The sequence below is a fragment of the Centroberyx affinis genome, unplaced genomic scaffold, assembly GCF_046629955.1.
Source record: "Centroberyx affinis isolate AG114_WGS23_722 - 3 ecotype Tasmania unplaced genomic scaffold, CSIRO-AGI_Caff_v1 ptg004590l_1, whole genome shotgun sequence".
NCBI lineage: Eukaryota > Metazoa > Chordata > Actinopteri > Beryciformes > Berycidae > Centroberyx > Centroberyx affinis.
The window spans coordinates 405001-426588 of NW_027282208.1; the positions used below are offsets into that span (position 1 = coordinate 405001).

A 21588-nucleotide genomic window follows, 5' to 3' on the forward strand; every position below is an offset into this window, starting at 1 on the left:
CTGTCCCTCCCCCCACTGCTTTTCTCCATCGATCAGCTGGGGAACTGTATATTTTTTTGGTGTGTGTGTGTGTGTGTGTGCGTGTGCGTGTGTAAGGGATGGGGACTGATGTATTGGCCCCTGCTGTAGTTCTCAGGTCAAGGTGGCGCCTGGGTGTTGTCTTATTTCAGAGCTTGTGTGTAAGTGAGAGAGAGAGAGAAGGGCCAAGGAAAGAGAGAGAGAGAGGAAGAGAGAGAGAGAGTGAGTGATTGTGTAGGAGGCAGCGTTTGATTATCTGAATCATTCGCACCAATGAGCACAAACCCCATCTCGCTCTCCAACTCTCTCCTTGTCCATGTCACCACGCACACACTCACACTCACTTACGCACACACACACACACACACACACACACACACACACACACACACAACCACCAAGCGTAACAGACAAAAAATACCCCCTGACTCTACACCCTATTTTCTCTTCTTATACACGTTATTATCTCTTATTTGTTTTTATTTAGCCTTATTTAGCCATCTTATCCTGCTTTTCTTATCCAATGTCTTGTGTAAAGCACTTTGAATTGTCTTTGTGTACGATATGTGCTATAAATAAACTTGCCTTACCTCTCTTGACACAGCCAGTCAACCCAACGTAGGCGTGAATTGAAACTCACTTTACCTACAATAAAAACCATGTTAACCTTTATTTATCCAGGGGACGTTTTTAGCAACACTCTGCTTCATATTCATACAGCTACACACATTCACACCAGGGAGCTGCCTCAGTACAACCACCATGATTTAGTGTTGGCCAATGAGCAGCTCCATTGGAGTAATTGAGGGTTACGTGCCTTGCTCAACTGCATCTCATGTCGAGGGAGGGGGAGGGGGGTGATTTTCCTAGCTGGTCTGGGATTTGAACCAGATATTTTTGTGTTTGTTTTTTTGGTCACAAGCCAGATTCTGTAGCCTCTATGGCCACCGCAGAACCCACACTGATCAGATGGTTTGAAAATCCCCTTTGTGTGTCAGTCACAACAGCATTTCTAGCTCCTGACTCTTTTTTGGAGCTCTGGAGTTGTATTTCTGAGTCAGTTTCCTAATACATTTCGGGTTTGTAATTCACTAACCGTCATACTCTCCTCCCATCTCTCCTCCTTCCCTCTCTCCCCCCCGTCAGAAAACGGTGGACTGCATGACGACCATGTCGGTGCCCTCCACGCTGGTCAAATGCCTCTACCTGTTCTTTGACCTGCCCCACATGGCTGAGGCCCCGGGGGTTCCCGCCCCGCCGCCTCCGCCCCCGCCCAGCCAGGAGAAAACCCCGGGCCAGGGCCACACACAGGCGGAGCTGCCGCTGGCCGACCGCAGGGCGCTGCTGCAGAAGGTCTTCGTCCAGGTGAGATACACGGGACAGGTTGCCTTACAGCTGGTCCATAAGGATGTGTGATGGTAAAGACGCACAGAGAAGACATATTTTCACCAAGTCATTTATTTACTTTTTTGGGGGAAACATTTTAATCTGTGTGGCAACCAAACTATGAAAAACTCGGAGGGACTTGTACCGATACCAGATATCTGATACCAAGCTGAAATAGGCTGCTGGTATCAGAGTGTTTCCCCAGTATTGAAGTAATAATATGATTACTGCTACTATGACTGCTAATAAACTTTATTTATGCAGCACTTATCTGAAAGCAGATTTTACATAGTGCTTTTCAAAATGGCATACAAACAATAAGTAGTTAAATATATACAAAAAAGAGATTCAATCTGTATAGGCATGGATAAAATGGTGTTGGTGGATCCCAACAAACTCAATGTTCACCTTCAGTGGAGCCCAGGATCCTGTGGCCTGTGGACAGTGGAGTTAGTTTCCTGGTCTAACCGTGCCCGTCTCTCCCCAACCCCCCTGCAGATCCTGGTGAAGCTGTGCAGCTTTGTGTCTCCGGCTGAGGAGCTGGCCCAGAAGGACGACCTGCAGCTGCTGTTCAGTGCCATCACCTCCTGGTGCCCCCCCCACAACCTGCCCTGGAGGAGGAGCGCCGGGGAGGTGCTCACCACCATCTCCCGCCACGGCCTCAGCGTCAACGTGGTCAAATACATACATGGTATATATACATACTATATATATATATATATATATATATGTGTGGATGTGTGGGTTTATTAGTATGAAAAAGACCCCTTCACACCTGGCATTAACATGCATCCTGGGTGATTGGGTTGTAGTCGGACAGCACAAAATTGCATAAAATCCAGGTGTGAAAGCACCAAAGACACATTGAAGATCCGATCATCCAAACGATGTCTGGAGGTGGTCAGAGACACATGTGGCCACATGAAAAATAAACTGGAAATGCAATGTAATCCACATAGCTATAAACTTCCATGCATGGATCCAAAAAAAAAAGATTGTCAGGATACTGGTGGAAAAAGCGAGACGAGGTACTTAAATTTTAAAGGATAAGTAGTAAATATTACGAGAGGAAGTGACTGCGTGACAATCTGTGTTTCGGCAATAGAAAGAAATTGGATTTTAATGTGTGTACCAGTGATGCATTCTAATGCCAGCTGTCAATGTAATCCAGCTACATCAGATCTAGACACAGTCAGGATACAAGACATATGTTAACACCAGGTGTAAAGAGGCTAAAGTCTATCAATAAGGCCTTGTGTCCATCAAGAACCTCTTTCTTAGCTAGTAGCTCTTATCAGATACTTGGAGGAAGCACTGGTTGTGGCTCTTGCAGTTTGGGTCCACTGCTAAATTTGGCACAAGTATGATCCCTGCAGTACTTCTTTCAATAAAATTTCAATTTTTAAAACCGGTTTACCTGTTTGTCTTCCGCCAAAGTTGACCATAGTGGGAGGTAGCAAGCATTGCAAATCAATTTTAAAAGTTGACATTTAATTGAAATAAGTGCTGCTTGGTGAACTGGATATATGCTGAATTTACCAGTGAGCCTGAATGATTCGTGAAAGGTCAAGCCTATACAGAGAGAGAAAGGGAGAATGTCACATGTCAGGGCTACCTAACATTTCGCACCTAAGCCATCTGATTATTTTAGTAACACTGTGTCAACAAGAGGTCTAGAGCCAATGTGCCTAATGCTAAAAAAAGGTAACGCTCTACAAGGTATGTTTTCCAATGAGCAAGACGACATTAAACATATCGAGTCAAATTTCAGCATGAAGTTCGATGTTGCATTCTCTTCCATATAAAGAGTGAAAAACAGAACGGCTTACGCTCACTCCTCTACTTGAACAGATTCCTTTTTCACCTCATTTCCATTCATCTTGTCTCACATCATTTCACCAAATTCCTGATAAAATCCCCCCCTGCTCCTCTCTCTTAACCCCCCAACCCCTTCTCTCCACCTCCAGAGAAGGAATGCCTGGCCACGTGTGTCCAGAACATGCAGCAGTCGGACGATCTGTCGCCGCTGGAGATCGTGGAGATGTTCGCCGGCCTCTCCTGCTTCCTCAAGGACTCCAGCGACGTGTCGCAGACCCTGCTGGACGATTTCCGAATGTGCCAGGGCTACACCTTCCTCTGCGACCTCATGCTCAGGTACAGCTGAGATGTTTTTGTCTCCAGCTCACACCGGCTGGTGAATCTCAGAGTTCATCTCCCCCCTTTTTACAATTTTATAAGTGAAACAATGGGACCAGCCATCACTCAGAGGCCCTTTCCCAGTTTTAAAAACATATTTGACTGGCAAAAATATTAAAATGGAATTTAATTATCTTTAGGGCCTCCATTCCTCAGCTACAAATGTATGTACTAAAGATACTTGAATAAAAACATCCACAAAATCACATAAGCTGCAGTATATTTATTATTAGGACTCATCCTACCATCTTACTGTGATTTTCCCTCGTTTTTCCTAGTTTGTGTTGTTAGTTTGTTTATATCAACCCTGTACCTCCACAACCCCCTACCAGTCCCACCCCTAACTGTCCACCAATGCTAAAAATATATTTCACATTGTACTTGGGGAAAAGCATCCGGTACGGTATATTTTGGTGTACTGCTACAATGACACCCCTCCCACCCCAACCCCCTCTCTGTGTCCAGACTGGAACAAGCCAAGGAGGAGGAGTCTAAAGACGCGCTGAAGGACCTGGTGAACCTGGTCACCTGTCTGACCACCTACGGCGTGACAGAGCTCAAACCAGCCGGTCTGACCACCGGAGCCCCCTTCCTGCTGCCGGGCTTCGTCCTCCCACAGTCTTCTGGGAAAGGTGGGTCCCTGGCTGGAAACGATCAGTTTTGTCCTCCAGCCACAGTGGCTGGTTCATCCCAAAAGTCTTTGGCCACTTTCGTTATTTTACCAGCTAGCTAGATTCTTAGGATTGAATAAAAGAATGTGATACTTAATTGATCTCTGTGGGGAAATTGTCATTTTCTCTTGCCCCACCCTCCACAGGGAGGTCAGAGGTCAGAGGTCAGGGTCAGCTACAGAGCAGCAGCCCTGCAGCTGGTAGGGATTCAGTGTCTTGCTCATGGACACTTCAGCAGGGCGGATGCTTGCCGACACGGACGCTTGAACCCAGCTCCTCCGGCTGAAGGACAGTCTCCCTGCTCAGTAGCTGTCTGACATCTAAATAATGTTTGGTAACCTGCCAAAGCAGCTGGTAGAGCAGACAAACTTATGTTTATTCAAAGGAATGGGATCATTAAAGAGGATATATTGCAATGTTTAATTCAATTACATGATGGACAAAAGGTTATTGGCCATTCAGCCTTGATCAGTGTGTTTTGAATAGCCAAAAACATTTTGTTCCTCTCGTAACTCAATTAAACATTGTGATGTCCTCTTTGTCTCTTGCACCCCATTCTTTTGAATACACATTCTGCATAACACACTGACTACTATGCGCGCAGTGGCCTTTATACAAATTAAAAGTTGTCAAACTTGCCAGCCACAGCTTTTAATTTGTGGCCTGTGATAATATTCCACCCTGGGTGAGTCCTCCGAAGTCTCAACTCACTCAGATATACTCCTATTATACATTCAGGCTTTTAAAAAATATTTTAAAAACATACAAGCAGCTTAAAAGATCCAAGACTTATTTCCATTGTGTTTCTTGGTCTTAACATTACATTTCATTCCTAAAATGGTCAGTAACCTGTATTTCACTTCACGTATTCGTACCTAAATGGCAAGCGGCAACTTCAACAGAAAATTAAAACACGGCACAATTTACTTTGGCACTATGTCAAGCAGCCACTTCCTGTCTTTTGCTTTAAAATCGACTTTAATGGTCTCTTTCCTGACATTTGCCTAAGGGCATTAACGGTCTCTTTAGTGTTATGAGGCAGGTTGATCCATTTCATTACACCAGGCTGCTCCGGAGGTGGGCAAATAAAAGATAGATTTCCGAAGCTAAATTCCGCCTGTGGACATTGTTCAAAATGTTTCCCTTTGGCCAGAGCTCTTTTGTAGCCAGATGTGTGAAAGCTGCACTATATTAAGGATATCCCTCTAAATTTACTGCCCTTCTGCCTAGTAACCAATAGCGTGCTTTATTTTCATGCCGGAGTAGGTGTCAAGTAAGGCAGTATTCTCCTCAAAGAAAACTAAAATACAACATAACAAATCAAACAAACTGAGTTGAATACAGCAAACCAAATGTGTTGGCTTTTTACGCTGGATGTATGTAACTTTTGAATTGTTTTATTAAGGGAGTGGGTGAATGTTGACCCATTTGCTCAAACTAGGTGGTGGCACATTATGTTTTGATCCAGTACAGCAAACGTTGAGATACACGCTGTTGTCTGGCTGTGTCTCTAAATGAAAACAGGATCCAGTCTGTTTTCAGCAATGCAACAGTCTGTTTATTCACGGTTCCATTGGTACACAACTGCTACTGAACACTTTAACTACATTTCATTAGGTTTCATTACTCCTGTGTGCCATTTCTGCAAAGACAGACTCGCCAGAATTTCTTGGGAAAGCTGCAGACGACAGCTTTCCTCGCTTCTTGTGTTTATATGAGGGCAAAACCCAAGCGTGGTGAAGACTAAGCATTTCCAAAAACACAAGCAAGATCCGTTCAGTGCAGAATCTCTGCTCATTTCTGAGGTGTCGTCATTGACAGTTTATAAATTAGAGGAGCCTCAAAACACAGCCCTAAGCAGGAAATTTGTCTTTTTTCTTTTTTACCTTTTTAATCCAGGAAATGTTGACTGAGAATGTATACTGTTGTTTAGCACCACCCTGCTTCACATTCAAAGAGTTTCATACTGCACAAAATAAAAAAGATAAGGCTCTGTGCACAGCGTATACTCTGGGTCAGGAGGTGCTGGAGGCTGTAAGAAGATCATCAAAGCTAAAACAAAAAACTCCTCATGTATGTGTAGTTGTAACCGCACACTGAAGGCCCAGGACCATGGACTCAATATAGAAAAGGATCTTCATTGAAGACTGTCATGAGCTACGCAGGAGCCTGATGAACTTGCAGATGCAGTAGAAGATGCAGTTTTCAATGAAGATCCTTTTTGTATTGAATCCATGGTCCTGGACCTTGAGTGTGCGATTACAACCACACATACTGTATATGTGGAGTTTTTTTTGCTTTAGTTCCATACTGTACATTCACACCTGGGCAGCAGCCTAGAGATTAGAGTAGCAGGCTTGTGACAGGAATGTCACTAATTTGAATCCCAGGACCGGCTGGGAAAATGTGGGTGGGGAAAGTGAATGTGTGACACCCCCCCACTCTCATGACCCTCTAAGTGACCAGGCAGACTGACAACATGCACTTTTCCTCATTGGGATAATGCAGTCCCCTATAGTAGCCCCCCCTCGTGATGCGAGACGTACCTGTTCATTGGCTAACGAACGCTTTGAGTGGAGGTGGAGCCAAGTCGTGAGTAGCTTTATAGACAAGGCATATATTTGCATACTTTATGAAGTTATCCCAGCTCAGGATGTTATATTTTTCCAGGATAAAGCAGTGGTGAAAGTGCCTTGGTTTCTTATCTAATGTATTGAGTGTTTGTTTATATATTGACTCTAATGGTTTACATGTCGTGTGGTTGGCCTGTGACCAGCTTGTTAGGCAGTAGTTAAAATGTGTAAGAATCATTGAATGAACATACATCTTAGCTGCCTCTGTTGACATATAGTTCCTTACGAAACGGAAATTGGCCAGGTTGAATTTGACTCGCTTACAGATTTTTTTGACTTTTGAGTCTATCAAAACTCCAAGATATTTAAATTAACTCACAACCTATAATTGTTCCCCTGATACAAAAACGTTTGTAATGTGAAACAGGGCAGTGCTCAGTTAAATTTCCCTGGGATAAATAAAGGTTAAAAGAAAATTAAAAAAAACCTCAGCATCCAGTGAGGATGCTTAACTCGAGGACACTTTGACATGCTGTAAGTGTTGAGGGAACAGCAAGCTTGTCTCCTTCAGCTCTTCCCCCTGTATTTTTCCATCCTGTCCGGGATTCGACCCACCGATCTTCTGATCACAAGCCTGCCTGTCTAATCTCCAGGCTGCCGCCAACTTGGTTTGCCCAAAGCCCTGAAACAAGAGGGGAATTATTTCTGGAAAAAGTCTTCATGTATACCCCAGCCGTCGTATCTCCCCCTCAGATCTTAATCCCTGAAATGACTTTGATGCTTCGCTGATCCCAGTAAGCTTAACCTGTTGACACACACCATGGCAGCTCCTCTGCCTGTCACGCTGCTGGAGATGGAATGCCTCAAGCCTTTTGCATACAAATTGTCTCTTCTGAGCCTCAAAGACGGTTTAGCGGTTCAGACCCTCGTGTGCCCCTGCTGGCCGAGGAACGAATCCCACCCCAACCTTCTCTCTTGTATCTCCCTCTCCTCGCCTTTCCTACTGTCTGTCCCAATAAAGAAAAAGGTAACACTTTCTATGGCTATCATATCTATCGTGCATTATAAGGACACTCATCAGGATTTATAATGCACTCATACTGCCTTATGTGCATGTTTAATTGAGCAATAACATAGGAAAAGGAGTATTTCCAACTTTGTTGACACTAGTGCCAGTAACAACACCTCCTAACATACAGTATTGCGAGTGAGCGAACAGCAGAGTGACAAAAAAATGAAACTGAAGCCAGTAGTTTCCACATTCACAGCGTGAGAGAGCGGATGCAGTGAGCAGAGTCGTTCTGGTCTGAAAAACCAGTCACTTTTTCTCTGTTTCAGCCACATTTTGCAGCGGTACACTTCTTCCCTCTACTTCTTCTTCTTCTAGTGTTCGTGACCTGGAAACAAATCTTTTGTTCTACTCCAATGCTATATCGTTGCACATGTACTGTTGCTGTACCGTTACTGATCAGATAATGAAAATAATTTATAGAACATAATGTTTTATTGAATATTATAATAATAATAATAATAATAATAATACACTTTATTTGTATAGCACCTTTCATACAAGAAATGCAGCTCAAAGTGCTTTACAACAAAGAAATTACATGCACCAAGTGCTTCACATAAAACTTGATAATAATAGTGAAAATAAGATAAAGATGAGAATAGAATACATAGAATGCATCTTCACATGAAAATAGACATAGAATGAGCATGAAAACAGGGATAGAATGCCATAATTAATGTAAAATAAGATGGAGAATAAAACCCACTTGATAATAATAGTAAAAATAAGATAAAATAAAATATAGTATAAAATATAGAATATAGTTCAAATTTAGATACTCCATTCAGGAAAAAGGGGGAAGAAAGGAAACAGTATTGGGGGAAAGAGCACCAAATTAAGCCCACTGAAAGATGATTCGCTCCCGTTTTGTGACTCGGATCCCGTCAGGATAGTTTCCAAAGTCATATTGTCGGGTATAGCATAAAGTGGCTGATACTGAAATGCAGGTTCCTATAATACATTATAAACCTTTCACACAAACTGTGATGGATAACCGGTCATAAACATTCATAGGATGCTTATTTAAGTTCTATCTATAATATTTAATGAGTGCTGCTATAATATAATATAATGCGTCAGTAGGCATTATGTGTTCTTGAGTATGCTAATAAGGTTTTACGAATACATTTTAATTCCATATGAGTGGCTTTGTGATGCACTATAGATGTGGTAGCCATAGAAAGTGTTTCCCGCTCTAAAAAACTAAGTCTGCTGCACTTTTTAAAACGCTTATATCATCCATGGTGACTCAGTGTGATGAACCCAGGCTTAATCCTGCCCCGTGAACAGGATATCCTGTTTTACAACTTATCACATATTTTGATAAAATTCTTTTTTTAACCTTCAGTAGAAAGAACACACACCCAGCGAGGTGCAGACATGAGGCTTATTTAATACTTCCACTTACAGAGTGGAAGTATTGAGCAACTTACAGAGCGGAAGTATTGCGAGTGCGTGACTTGAAAATATTTTTTTTTACCCAAAGTAAATACCAAATATGATGGTTTTCTCCGTTAATTCTTTATTTGACCAGTTAGGCTTCATTTTGGCTTGCAGGGTTCACTTATTGAGGCTTTGGTTGGACCAAACGTTTGGTTTTGGGAAAGCAGAACCAATGATATGTTTACTTGTGACAGATGTTAACACCTCTAGTAGCAGCTCAGTGTGTCTTAGCTTGACTTGTCACCTCCACCCACCAGGCAGCATGGTAAAACACTGTTCCCTGCCCGCTGTCACACACACACACACACACACACACACACAGACTCAGACGCAAACACACAGAAATGGTACATCACTGCCAGCCTTCTAACCTTCCATACCCTTACAGTTACACCCTTGCACTTACATGGTGGAGCTCTGCTGCCTGTGTTACTGCACGCACGCACACACGCACACACACGCACACACACGCACACACACGCACACACACACACGCACGCACACACACACACGCACGCACGCACGCACGCTTCTGTTTACCCGCCTAATGGCAGCTCCAGCTGTGTGCAAAGTCATTACCAGAAGCCATCATGGTGTGAGGGCTCGCTTAGATGCCTAATTAGCCCGCCACATTCACTAAACTGCTGTGTGTGTTTTTGTGTGTGTGTGTGTGATGAGATATTCCGGTGTCACTTTGCTGGTGTGTTTTGCTGCTTGTGTGTGTGTGTGTGTGTGTGTGCCTTTGCTCGTGTTTTTATGCTTGTGCATTTCCCCCCGTATACAGCTACTCGTCTCCAAAATGGAGGTCAGAGCAACACCGTGTGTAATGAGAGGAGTGGATGCATAACATCCATCCTTCCTCCTGTCACACTGTGGGTATCTGTCCATCCTAACACTGAGGATATCTCACACACTCTGCTAATTCTCAAACCTTTTGGCTCGTGACTCACAAAATGAAGCAATGCATACTTGTGAAACCATATTTTAGACATAAAACACAGTGACTGGTGGTAACTTTGACACCAAATGATGAATTTCATTTCCCCTTTGAAGCTGTTTTACTGCTGTTTATTAACTTGTAGAAGAAGCAGAGAGACCGCAAATATTAATTATTTCACAAGAAAAGGCACGCATGACAAGGGTTTAAAAACATGATGAGAAGAAAGGGATTATGTAAGACGAGCTGGTGATTGCAAAACAGACCGGACTTGTTGACTGCGGAGTGATATGATCAGATGTGAAACAGCGGTCTTATAATCAGAAATAACAAACCTCAGAATGCATTCACTGGCCAATCAGAATTGAGTATTTACTCACCATAGCTGTGTAATAAAATTGTATAGAAAGTGTATTAAAAATGTGTTTTTTCACATTCCATCAATAATCTCACAGCTCCCTAGGTGGGTTGAAGCACTGTTACGCCTCTTAGCTTGCGGATACTGCCCTACTGAGGCAAAAAGTAGCAAGTATTTGTTTGTTTTAAAGCTCAAAGGTAATAAATGTGTTAGATTTAATTTCAGCAACATTATACCCCCAAATGCTGTTAAACAATATACAGTCCACCTCGATACCAGTAATCCTTTTGTCGGGGCATGAGATCAACTCTGAAGTCATTTTTCCCCAGTTTCACCTCTCCCACAGTTCCTGCTGCTCGGCTTGGTGAGGAAGAATAGGTTTCATCCCCTTCAAGGCATTTCAGCGGCATCTCAGGTATCAGCAGGAAGGGTCTGAGATCTGCTTTCAGTTCAGTCAGGGAGGTTTCAAGGCCAAGGAGGCTGTCTGTCTCTCTGCAGCGCTGGATTCAGGCCAGCTCAGTCATATGTAGGTCTGAGTCTGGAAATGTAAATGTGTTGTCAACCCCCATCTGTTAACTGTGTGCGTCTGGCCTCTGTTTTATGTCTGGTCTCTCCCTCCGTCTCGGCTTTCTGTACTTAATGATATGCGTAATTACACACTGAATACTTAACACCATGGAGAAATACATCAAAAGACTATAAATATGGGCATTAAAGAAATACCATGCGGTTTTTTTAATCGGTTACCACCAACCGGAAAGTTCTGTAAAGTAAGTTTGTCTGCTCTTTGTGCCAGTTTGCCAGGTAACCAACTATCATTCAGAGGTGCTGGGTTCTGTTCTGTTCTGTTCTGTTCTGTTCTGCTTTGTTCTGTTCTGTTCTGTTCTGTTCTGTTCTGTTCTGCCCTGTTCTGCTCTGCCCTGTTCTGTTCTGTTCTGTTCTGTTCTGTTCTGTTCTGTTCTGTTCTGTTCTGTCCTGTTCTGCCCTGTTCTGTTCTGTTCTGTTCTGTCCTGTTCTGCCCTGTTCTGTTCTGTTCTGTTCTGCTCTGCCCTGTTCTGTTCTGTTCTGTTCTGCCCTGTTCTGTTCTGTTCTGTTCTGTTCTGTCCTGTTCTGCCCTGTTCTGTTCTGTTCTGTTCTGTTCTGTTCTGTCCTGTTCTGCCCTGTTCTGTTCTGTTCTGTTCTGTTCGGTTCTGTTCTGTTCTGTTCTGTTCTGTTCTGTTCTGCTCTGCTTTGTTCTGTTCTGTTCTGTTCTGCTTTGTTCTGTTCTGTTCTGTTCTGTTCTGTTCTGTTCTGTTCTGCTCTGTTCTGTTCTGTTCTGCCCTGTTCTGCCCTGCCCTGCCCTGTTCTGTTCTGTTCTGCCCTGTTCTGCTCTGCTCTGCTTTGTTCTGTTCTGTTCTGTTCTGTTCTGTTCTGCTCTGTTCTGTTCTGTTCTGTTCTGTTCTGTTCTGTTCTGCTCTGCTCTGCTTTGTTCTGTTCTGTTCTGTTCTGCTCTGTTCTGTTCTGTTCTGTTCTGTTCTGCTCTGTTCTGTTCTGTTCTGTTCTGCTCTTCTCTGTTCTGTTCAGTTCTGTTCTGTTCTGTTCTGTTCAGTTCTGTTCTGTTCTGCTCTTCTCTGTTCTGTTCAGTTCAGTTCTGTTCTGTTCTGCTCTGTTCTGTTCTGTTCTGTTCTGTTCTGTTCTGCTCTTCTCTGTTCTGTTCAGTTCTGTTCTGTTCTGTTCTGTTCTGCTTTCTTCTGTTCTGTTCTGTTCTGTTCTGCTCTGCTCTGTTCTGCTCTGTTCTGCTCTGCTCTGCTCTGTTCTGTTCTGTTCTGTTCAAAAAAATGTAGTTCACTGGTAAAATAGTGAAAGTGGCTGGTAATTATTATTCTATTTTTTTTTATACTTTGTTGTGTCATTGTTCTATATTCACTTTCTACAGACAAATATTTTTCCTCTCTGGCTGGTAAATTTTGGGATGTAGTGGCCACTCATACTGCATGTATTTCATGTGTTTTTATATTATACACAAACAAACACACAAATGTACATATATAAAAAATGGAGAGAGACAGAGAGCATATTTTTGGTATTTTTTCATATTGTACTTATTCTGCATTAATTCTTTCTTTTTCTCAGCAAGTTCCACTGTTGTTATTTTGCGCACCCTAATAATGCAGTAATCCGTTCTTTCTCCTCATAATTCTCATCTCAACGACCCAATTTCCCACACAGAGCTCATTAAAGATTCATCTTATCTTAAATATTCTGGTCAGTCGTCGTCCTTATTGGTGTTTTCATAATTACACTTTTTTTTTTTTTCCCACGTCTTGTCTTCCAGGCCACACGGTGCGCAATATCCAGGCCTTCTCGGTGCTGCAGAACGCCTTCCTGCGGGCCAAAACCAGCCGGCTGGCCCGCATGCTGCTCGACGCCGTCGGCAACGTCTACGGCACCGAGCCGGCCAACTACTTCATCCTGGAGTCCCAGCACACTCTGTCGCAGTTCGCCGAGCGCGTGGCCAAGCTCCCCGAGGCGCAGACCAAGTACTTTGAGCTGCTGGAGTTCGTCGTCTTCAGCCTGAACTACGTGCCGTGCAAGGAGCTGTTCAGCGTCAGCGTGCTGCTCAAGTCGAGCACGTCGCACGCCTGCAGCATCACGGCCGTGCGCACGCTGCTGAAGCTGGCCCGCCACGACCCGGTGTTCAGCGACGTGCTGCGGGAGGTCGGCCTGCTGGAGGTGCTGGTCAACCTGCTGCACAAGTACGCCGCCTTGCTCAAAGACCCGGCCACACAGCAGCAGCAGCCGCACAGCAACGACCAAGGTGAGGAGCTGCTTCTTTGTTAGGGTTTGTAACAACGCATTATGTAATGACTCGACAAAATGTAATAAATTTTCACTTCATTATGTAATAACACCTGCATTTTGTAATAATCTGCCGCATTTTGTAATACACAGTCTAAACGCAGTATGTGATACATTTCCCCGCATTTTGTAATAAATCATTACATATTGCGGTGGTTATTTGTCATACACAGTGGCAATTCAAGGTGCTTTACAAAGATTCAAAGATTTATCAGAACAATTAATAAATAAATAGTGGTGTAGATAAAAACAAGATTTAAAATACGTTTAACATTTTTTAAAGAACTCAAATAACTCAACTAAAAGCATCCATGAACAGTGTGGTTTTGAGCCCTGATCAATCAAGTTTTTATTTGTCACATGTAATCATTCAGGTACAATCACAGTGAAATGTAATCCTGTCAGTTCTGATTTACATACATTTTGATACATAATGCACTGTATTATTACATTTTCATCATAAAAAGTGCAACTCCCATATTTTGTAATAACCACCGCAATATGTAATAATTTAATACAAAATGCGGGGAAATTTATTACATATTGCGTTCAGGCTGTGCATTACAAAATGCAGCAGATTATTACAAAATGCGGGTGTTATTACATAATGAAGTGAAAATTGATTACATTTTATCAAGTTATTACATAATGCTTTGTTATTACATAATGCGCTGTCACAGGGTTATTTTCTGCATTGGGGATTGTTGAAAATAAGCAGAGTAGAATGTTAGAGCGCTGCACAGTTAATCATGTACGCTGACCTTTTTGGGAACACTTCACTTGGAGCAGAGCTGTATCAACACCACCTCACTCAGGTCCAAGTCAATTCCAAGACCAGGTCCAGTTGAGTTTGAGTCAAGACCAGGTCCAAAGGGCGTTAAGCCAAGCCAAGTCAAGACTGAGACCAAAGCATTATTCAAGACCAAGAGCGAAATATGGAATTAATGGCATAGATATCTTTCCAAATGCATAAATAATGATTAATTGAAGTCAAAATCCCTTATATTGTTTGTAGTGTTGGGGAAAAAATAAACCAAACATCAATAAAACAATATATCTAACAACGACTATATAACAACTATATTTTTAGATGGTCAGGAAAAAGTCAAGTCAACATCCAATAGTGGTTGAGACTAAGACGTTAATAGTCTTAGTGGATTCAAGATCAACTCCCTACATTTTTAGCACATGCTGTTTATTATACCATCCTCTGATTATAATAATTGTCATCTACTCGTAATGTGCTTGTAATGCAGGTCTGATGCCTTCTAATGCCTCATCAGCACCACTCCAACTGAAGTGTTAGGCTACTTCATGTATATATACTGGATGTTCTCAAAATCCATAACCTTTTCTCACTTTTTTTTCTTCCTCCTTTTTCATTGTGGTACATTCTTTTCTGTCCTCTGCTCTTTCTTCATCTGTATCTCTCTCTCTCTCTCTCTCTCTCTCTCTCTCTCTCTCTCTCTCTCTTTCTCTTCTCTCCCTTCCTGCTTCCTCCATCCCTCTTTCTCTTTCTCCTTTCCTTCCTGTCTTTATATTTCACCTCATCTTTCTCCTTCCATGCTCTCTGCTTGTCTCTTTCGCTTTCTGTCTCTGTCTTCCTTCTCCCTCTCTGTTCAACCCTGTCTTTCTCTCTATCTCTCTCCATCTCTCTCTCACCCTCTCTCTCTCTCATCCCTCCCTCTCTCTCTCTCTCTCTCCCTCTCTCTCTCTCTCTCTCTCTCTCTCTCCAGGTGACTGTAAGAACAACACAGTAGCGGAGGAGCAGAAGCAGTTGGCCTGGCTGGTGATGGAGACTCTCACTGTGCTCCTACAAGGCTCCAACACCACCAACACCAACGCAGGTAAACACACACACACATACACACACACACACACACACACACACACACACACACACACACACACACACACACACACACACAAACACACACAGATGCACTAACATATATACACACACCAGTGTATTGTAGATCCTTAAAAAGTCCATAAAGAGTCTCAAAATCATCTATATTTTAGGGCCTTATTAAAATGTCTTCCAGTAATTAGAGGTTTTATGTTTTTTTCACCATGCTTGTCCATTCATTAATCCATGTAGATGAATCCAGAACAGGGTTAGTAGTACAATATGCATCCTAGCTGCTTTGCTAAACACAGTTGGACTTCATGTCCCTTAACAATTAACTTCCTGTTGCCCCTTTTCTTATCCTGCCCATTTATAGAACTTTCATTAGCTGTTTAATTGGAAATAGGCTGGTTTTTGCCAGCTTTGTTTCTTTATTTATTTATTTTTAATTGGTCTTTTTTCAGTTTCTAGTTGCATTAAAAGAGTGTTAGAAAGGAATAGAATCTATAATGTTTGTTTCATTATTTATTTGTCTAATTTTTATTTTATTTTATTTATTCTATTTTTCCTCTTATCATATCTATTATTATTATTATTATTATTATTGTTATCATTATTTATTTCTATTATATTAGTTATTGTTTTTCAGAACTGTTTAGTGCTGAGTGTTTTGTATGTTAAAAATTAAAAAATGGCAGTGAACTTAAACTTAAAAAAAAGAAAGGAATAGAATCCCGCACACTGTCTATACTTGCATGATAATTTAATATGATTAATATGAAGTTTCAGTCATCGGACCTTCATCAGGCAAACATTAGAAGAGTCTCTAAATTCTTAAAGTTGGCTTTCTGAAAGCTGCAGATGCCCTGCACACACTTTTTTCTTCATATGCTTGTGAGGAAACTTCCATTGACTGAATTCACTCCTAAACCCCTAAATCTTATCCTCCCTGCTGCATACCCAACCTAACCTTACCCCTGATCCCTAAAATATCCACTTGTAGAAGTGAAGATCAGCGAAATGTCCTCACTTTGAAGGGTTTTCTTCATCTTTGTATCCATGTGAGGACATTTGGTCAACAGTGGTGTCAAAGTACAAGAACACACACACACTTGCAGACGACAAATATCAGTTCAGAAGCTGTGTAAATATTGGCTTCCAACCACACTGACACCACATCCTGAAAACTCACACACATCTCTCCATGTCTCTCTCACTTGGTTTGAACAGTGATGACAGTAAGTGTGGTTTTCAACACGTAGGCACAATGAATCTAAAAAAAAAATTTTTTAAATCTTGCAATATTGACTACTGCAATTTCCAAACTACAATCAGATTATTTTCCTCAGAGCGAAAGGTGTTTCAGACAGCGTCTTAAACAAGATACGGTGCAGAATCCCTGGCCTTCAGCTCTGAATAATGGATGAAATGTTTAGTTTTAACTCAAGCTGAAGAAAGCCTAACCTTATCCCCGCCCCTCCACACACACACACACACACACACACACTAATACAGCATCATTTTAAACATGGAAGAGGGAATTATACAGAAACAAACATCCACATGTATCACAATCGATACTGCAATTGCAATATTCAGCAAAAATATTTGCAGCGGGAGTTCTTTTGTCTATGTTGTGCAGCCCTGGTTTCCTCTTCTGTCCTCTCCTCCTTCCTTCTCTCCTCCCTTCTCCTCTCCGTTTCCTTCCCCCTCTGTCCCTTTCCCCCCGCACATCTCTATTCCTTCTCCTCTCCACGACTTCTTTCGTCTGTTCATCTCTCCCTCCTCCTTCTTCCACCGATCTATCTTCCCCTTTGTCCCTTTTCTCCATCTACTTTTTTCCCTCTGCCTCTTGGTGAAGGAGAGGTATTCACCAGGGACTGCCAGGCTGTGGTTTCCTTTCAAATATGTGTGTGTGTGTGTGTGTGTGTGTGTGTACTGGATGCTTGTGTGAGAAAGAGACAGAATGAGAATTAAGTGTCCCAGTCTCTCCCAGTTTAAATGGGAGCAACCAGTAGCGCAGCAGAGTGGCATAGTGAGTATTTTTCTAACCAGAGGACCTTCATATCTGCAAGCATCCTCCCTGCTGAAGTGTCCTTGAGCAAGACACTGAACCCCTACCAGCTTCAGGGATGCTGCTCTGTAGCTGAGCCTGACCTCTGACCTCTGACCTCTGACCTCGCTGTGGAGGCGGGGCAAGAGAAAAGAGAATTTTCCTCCAGGGAGCAATAAAGTATCACATTACATTCTCCCCGCTCATGCCTCCTGTCCTCGTGGAGTAGAAGGCGCACTGCCTCGCTCGCTCACTGCCTCTGTGTGTGTGTGTGTGTGTGTGTGTGTGTGTGTGTGTGTGTGTGTGTGTGTGTGTGTGTGTGTGTGTGTGTGTGTGTGTGTGTGTGTGTGTGTGTGTGTGTGTGTGTGTGTGTGTGTGTGTGTGTGTGTGTGTGTGTGTGTGTGTGTGTGTGTGTGTGTGTGTGTGTGTGTTACGCAGTCAGCTGTAGAAATGTGATGAGTCACAAAGCTAACCAGCAGTGTGCAGGCCGACAGCTCAGAGCTTTCTCCCACCTGGAGGATGACTGGTCGCTTTGATCAGAAAAAATCAAGATGACTCTGTGTGTGTGTGTGTGTGTGTTAAGGCTGGGTATTGGCAAGAACCTCATGATACGATACGTATCACGATACATGGGTCACGATATGATTGTATCACGATACATTGCGATATGATACATATTGCGATACATTGCAATACTCTACATAATTTACTGAAAATGTAAAAATAGATTTGAAAATACAACTTACTGTGTACCACCTGGGTAGTCTAATATGTACATCACATTATCTCAGCGGACAAATTGAGTCAAAACTATTTAATTCAAAGGGATTTGAGGGAAATTTAAGGACATTTTAAATCTGTTTAAAACATGAATATTTTTTTTTAATGTATCAATACGAGGGGCTGGAAAATTGATACAGTATCATGGAAAAAAATATTGCAATACTCAGCTGTATTGATTTTTTTAGTGTGTGTGTGTGTGTGTGTGTGTGTGTGTGTGTGTGTTATATATATATATATATAAATTCCAGGAACTTAGCTGGCACTCTTACCCAGAGTGACTTACAATGAGTGCAACAGTAGAATAAGCTTCAGTTCGTCAGTAAAGAGTGCAAAAAAAATGCATCTGCTGTAAAATTAAACAGACATGTGTTTAGTCACAAATAGTAAAGTGTGCAAAGACTCAATTTCTACCTCCTCTCCCTCTCCCCCCCCCTCGCCCGTCCAGGCCTGTTCAGGGAGTTCGGTGGCGCCCGCTGCGTCCACAACATCGTGAAGTACCGGCAGTGTCGGGAACACGCTCTGCTCATCATCCAGCAGCTCGTCCTGTCGCCCAGCGGGGACGACGACATGGGCACCCTGCTGGGCCTCATGCACTCCGCCCCCTCCACCGAACTGCAGCTCAAGACCGACATCCTGCGGGTGACCACACACACACACACACACACACACACACACACAGTTACACAGTCATTATTTGTCGTTTTTTCAGTTCATTTTCTCATTTTGTTGTCTCAGTATGTTCTACTGCTGTCGTTTTCACACCCTACTTATACGCTGTAAATTCATATATTTTTTCATTTATTTTCTATTTATATCTATGTTTGCTGAATGTTCTGAATGTTCTTTTGAAATAGTTTTCACCCCCCACTTGCTTTATCCTATTGACTCTATCTCTACAGCATTATTTGCCACTGCAAGGACCCAATTACCGCAAAATAATTTGGCAAAGTCCAGATCTTAAAAGCATTTGAAATTGCCCGAAAAAGTCAGGAAAAGTATGAAAAAACATCAGTCTCAATATACATACGACCACATATTTTCTTTGGTTTTAGACTCTCTTTCATCTCACATATTGTGTTATTGTTGCTGTTAAGAATAATCTTGATGTAGCATAGCTAAAAGCAGCTGGGCAAGATGACTGTCAGCACAAAACATATTGAAAACTGACCAAAATATTCAGTCAAGAAATTAAGGAATGGAAAAAGGCTGGAAGTTTGAAATGGAAACTGTGCATGAAGCCTGCATACAGGCATTGCTTCAAACCAGGAGCGCTGTGGCTCAGGCCAACATGAAGGCATACACACACACACACACACACACACACAAGCGGGAGCGGATAGCGGCTCATTTTCGACGCGTAATTGCATTTTCCAATTCCTCATCCTCAGACGAGGTAATTCTCATGCCTTGTGAAGGCTGAGGCTGGATTAATCCTTCAGCGTTTTGCTCCTATTCCTCTAATCAGGGATTTTAATTATCGCCCTCCAAAAAACCCAAAGGCTGCAAAGAGCTTGGAGATATATCAAATCCAGTTTAGGAGTAAAATACCATTCTTGTAATAAGATTTTTCTTCGCTCATCATGGGGGATTTGTGTGCAGTTGACAAAAACATTCTGTAGACTCACAAACGGCGCTCAGAATTAAGCTAATTAGCCTGTGACTGCCTATAGAAACCCTGTAAGCCTTCAAGATGTGACCGTATCACCCCGACACGCTGCAGCTCACCTTCAGTCCACACAGCTCCCATCTGTGTCACTGCACACGGCCGGGTCAGAGGTCATTTGTGTTCATAGGTCCAACAGAGTGATGAGCACTGCAGGGCAAGAAACTAACTTTTTTTGAACCGCCGGCCACAGCGGCTGAAACTTTTTGAGTTATTTTAATGTAATTTTAATGGAATGTAATGGTTTTAATCCATTTACTGATCAATTTACTGTTTTAATCATCTATTTTATGAAAAGCATTTTGAGTTGCATTCTGTGCATGAATTAGAGCTGCAACGATTAATCGATTAGTTGTCAACTATTAAATTAATCTCCAACTATTTTGATAATCGATTTGAGTAATTTTTTAAGAAAAATAAGTCAAAATTCTCTGATTCCAGCTTCTTAAATGTGAATATTTTCTGGTTTCTTTCCTCCTCTATGACAGTAAACTGAATATCTTTGGGTTGTGGACAAAACAAGACATTTGAGGACGTCATCTTTGGCTTTGGGAAACACTGATCCACATTTTTCACCATTTTCTGACATTTTATAGACCAAACAACTAATCGATTAATCGAGAAAATAATCGATAGATTAATCGACAATGAAAATAATCGTTAGTTGCAGCCCTAGCATGAATGGTGCTATATAAATAAACTTATTGTTATTATTATTATCCCAAAATTCATCAGCCATCTTCACTATTTTGTCAGACTTTATCAGATCTTCTAGAATAGAACAGCACCTCCAAATGGTAGATGACCCATCAGACTGGTAGACAGACTGGGCAGCCACAGCCTGGTGGTGCTGCTGGTAGTTTCCCAGCCTGCAGGACGGGAAGAGGAAGAGGATGTCCTCAGCATCCTGTGACTGCTGTAATGGGAAGTCTCAGAGAAAATGCTCTGTGCTGAGTCTGGTATTATTTTAATGCAGCAGGAAACAGCTGGCTCAGCGCAGCGGCTTATCACCCTTTTTACTTCTCTTTTATTCACTCTCCCTCCACTGGCAGCGAGGGATGCGTGATTATGGCTAATATAATAATCCCATTTATTTTGCTGGATATAGTTGTCATGATTACTAATCAGGATTATTAGTCTTAATGATTTATGAACCAAAGTTATTTTACGGCACCTCTAGCATCTTATGCCAACATCTTGACTCTTGTTACCAATATGCCAATAGATTCTGAATATTAACTGTGGAAACAAAAATTTAAATATACGATTATACTCAATTGATGGCCAGATTGACAGCATGGCTCTGGTTGCAAACAATGATAACCTGTTTGCACCCTACGGATTTTTTTTAATTTTTTTTTTTTTTGGTATGGCACCAATTTTCTTGTTGTTTTATAATAATTTATTCAGAAGAAATTGAATGACCATGTACCGATTCTGTTATTTAGAGAAGCACATACAAATGTTGCACAGAAATAATAACTTACTCTATCACAAAATCAAATATGCTTTAATCCAGTTATTATCCAAGAGAGAGAGGTATCCCAAAAAAACACTATTGCTTTAGAACCAGTATTGGAACTGCTAAAAAATGAAAAATTCCCAATGGTGCGCAGTCCTTTTTGCCGTGGCATAAACCTTCACTACACTTCCCCTCTGCCGTTCACCATCTTCAATTGTTGCCGATCCCGGAGATTTTCTCTGCCGTTCACTCGCTAATTAAAAAGTTTCACTGTCACAGTCCTTGG

At 42.1% G+C, this 21588-nt stretch overlaps 1 protein-coding gene across 1 annotated transcript in view; it reads left to right on the forward strand.

Annotated features, from left to right (window-relative positions):
* wdfy3 (WD repeat and FYVE domain containing 3) overlaps nt 1-21588 on the forward strand; it is a gene marked incomplete at its 3' end in the record, with an annotated part of 78306 nt that overhangs the window by 11790 nt on the left and 44928 nt on the right. The window contains exons 4-10 of the mRNA XM_071544457.1: nt 1165-1383; nt 1903-2095; nt 3372-3558; nt 4066-4232; nt 12969-13451; nt 15229-15339; nt 18623-18816. Coding sequence (XP_071400558.1) covers nt 1165-1383; nt 1903-2095; nt 3372-3558; nt 4066-4232; nt 12969-13451; nt 15229-15339; nt 18623-18816 — 1554 coding nt within the window. The remainder of the gene's footprint in view (nt 1-1164; nt 1384-1902; nt 2096-3371; nt 3559-4065; nt 4233-12968; nt 13452-15228; nt 15340-18622; nt 18817-21588) is intronic.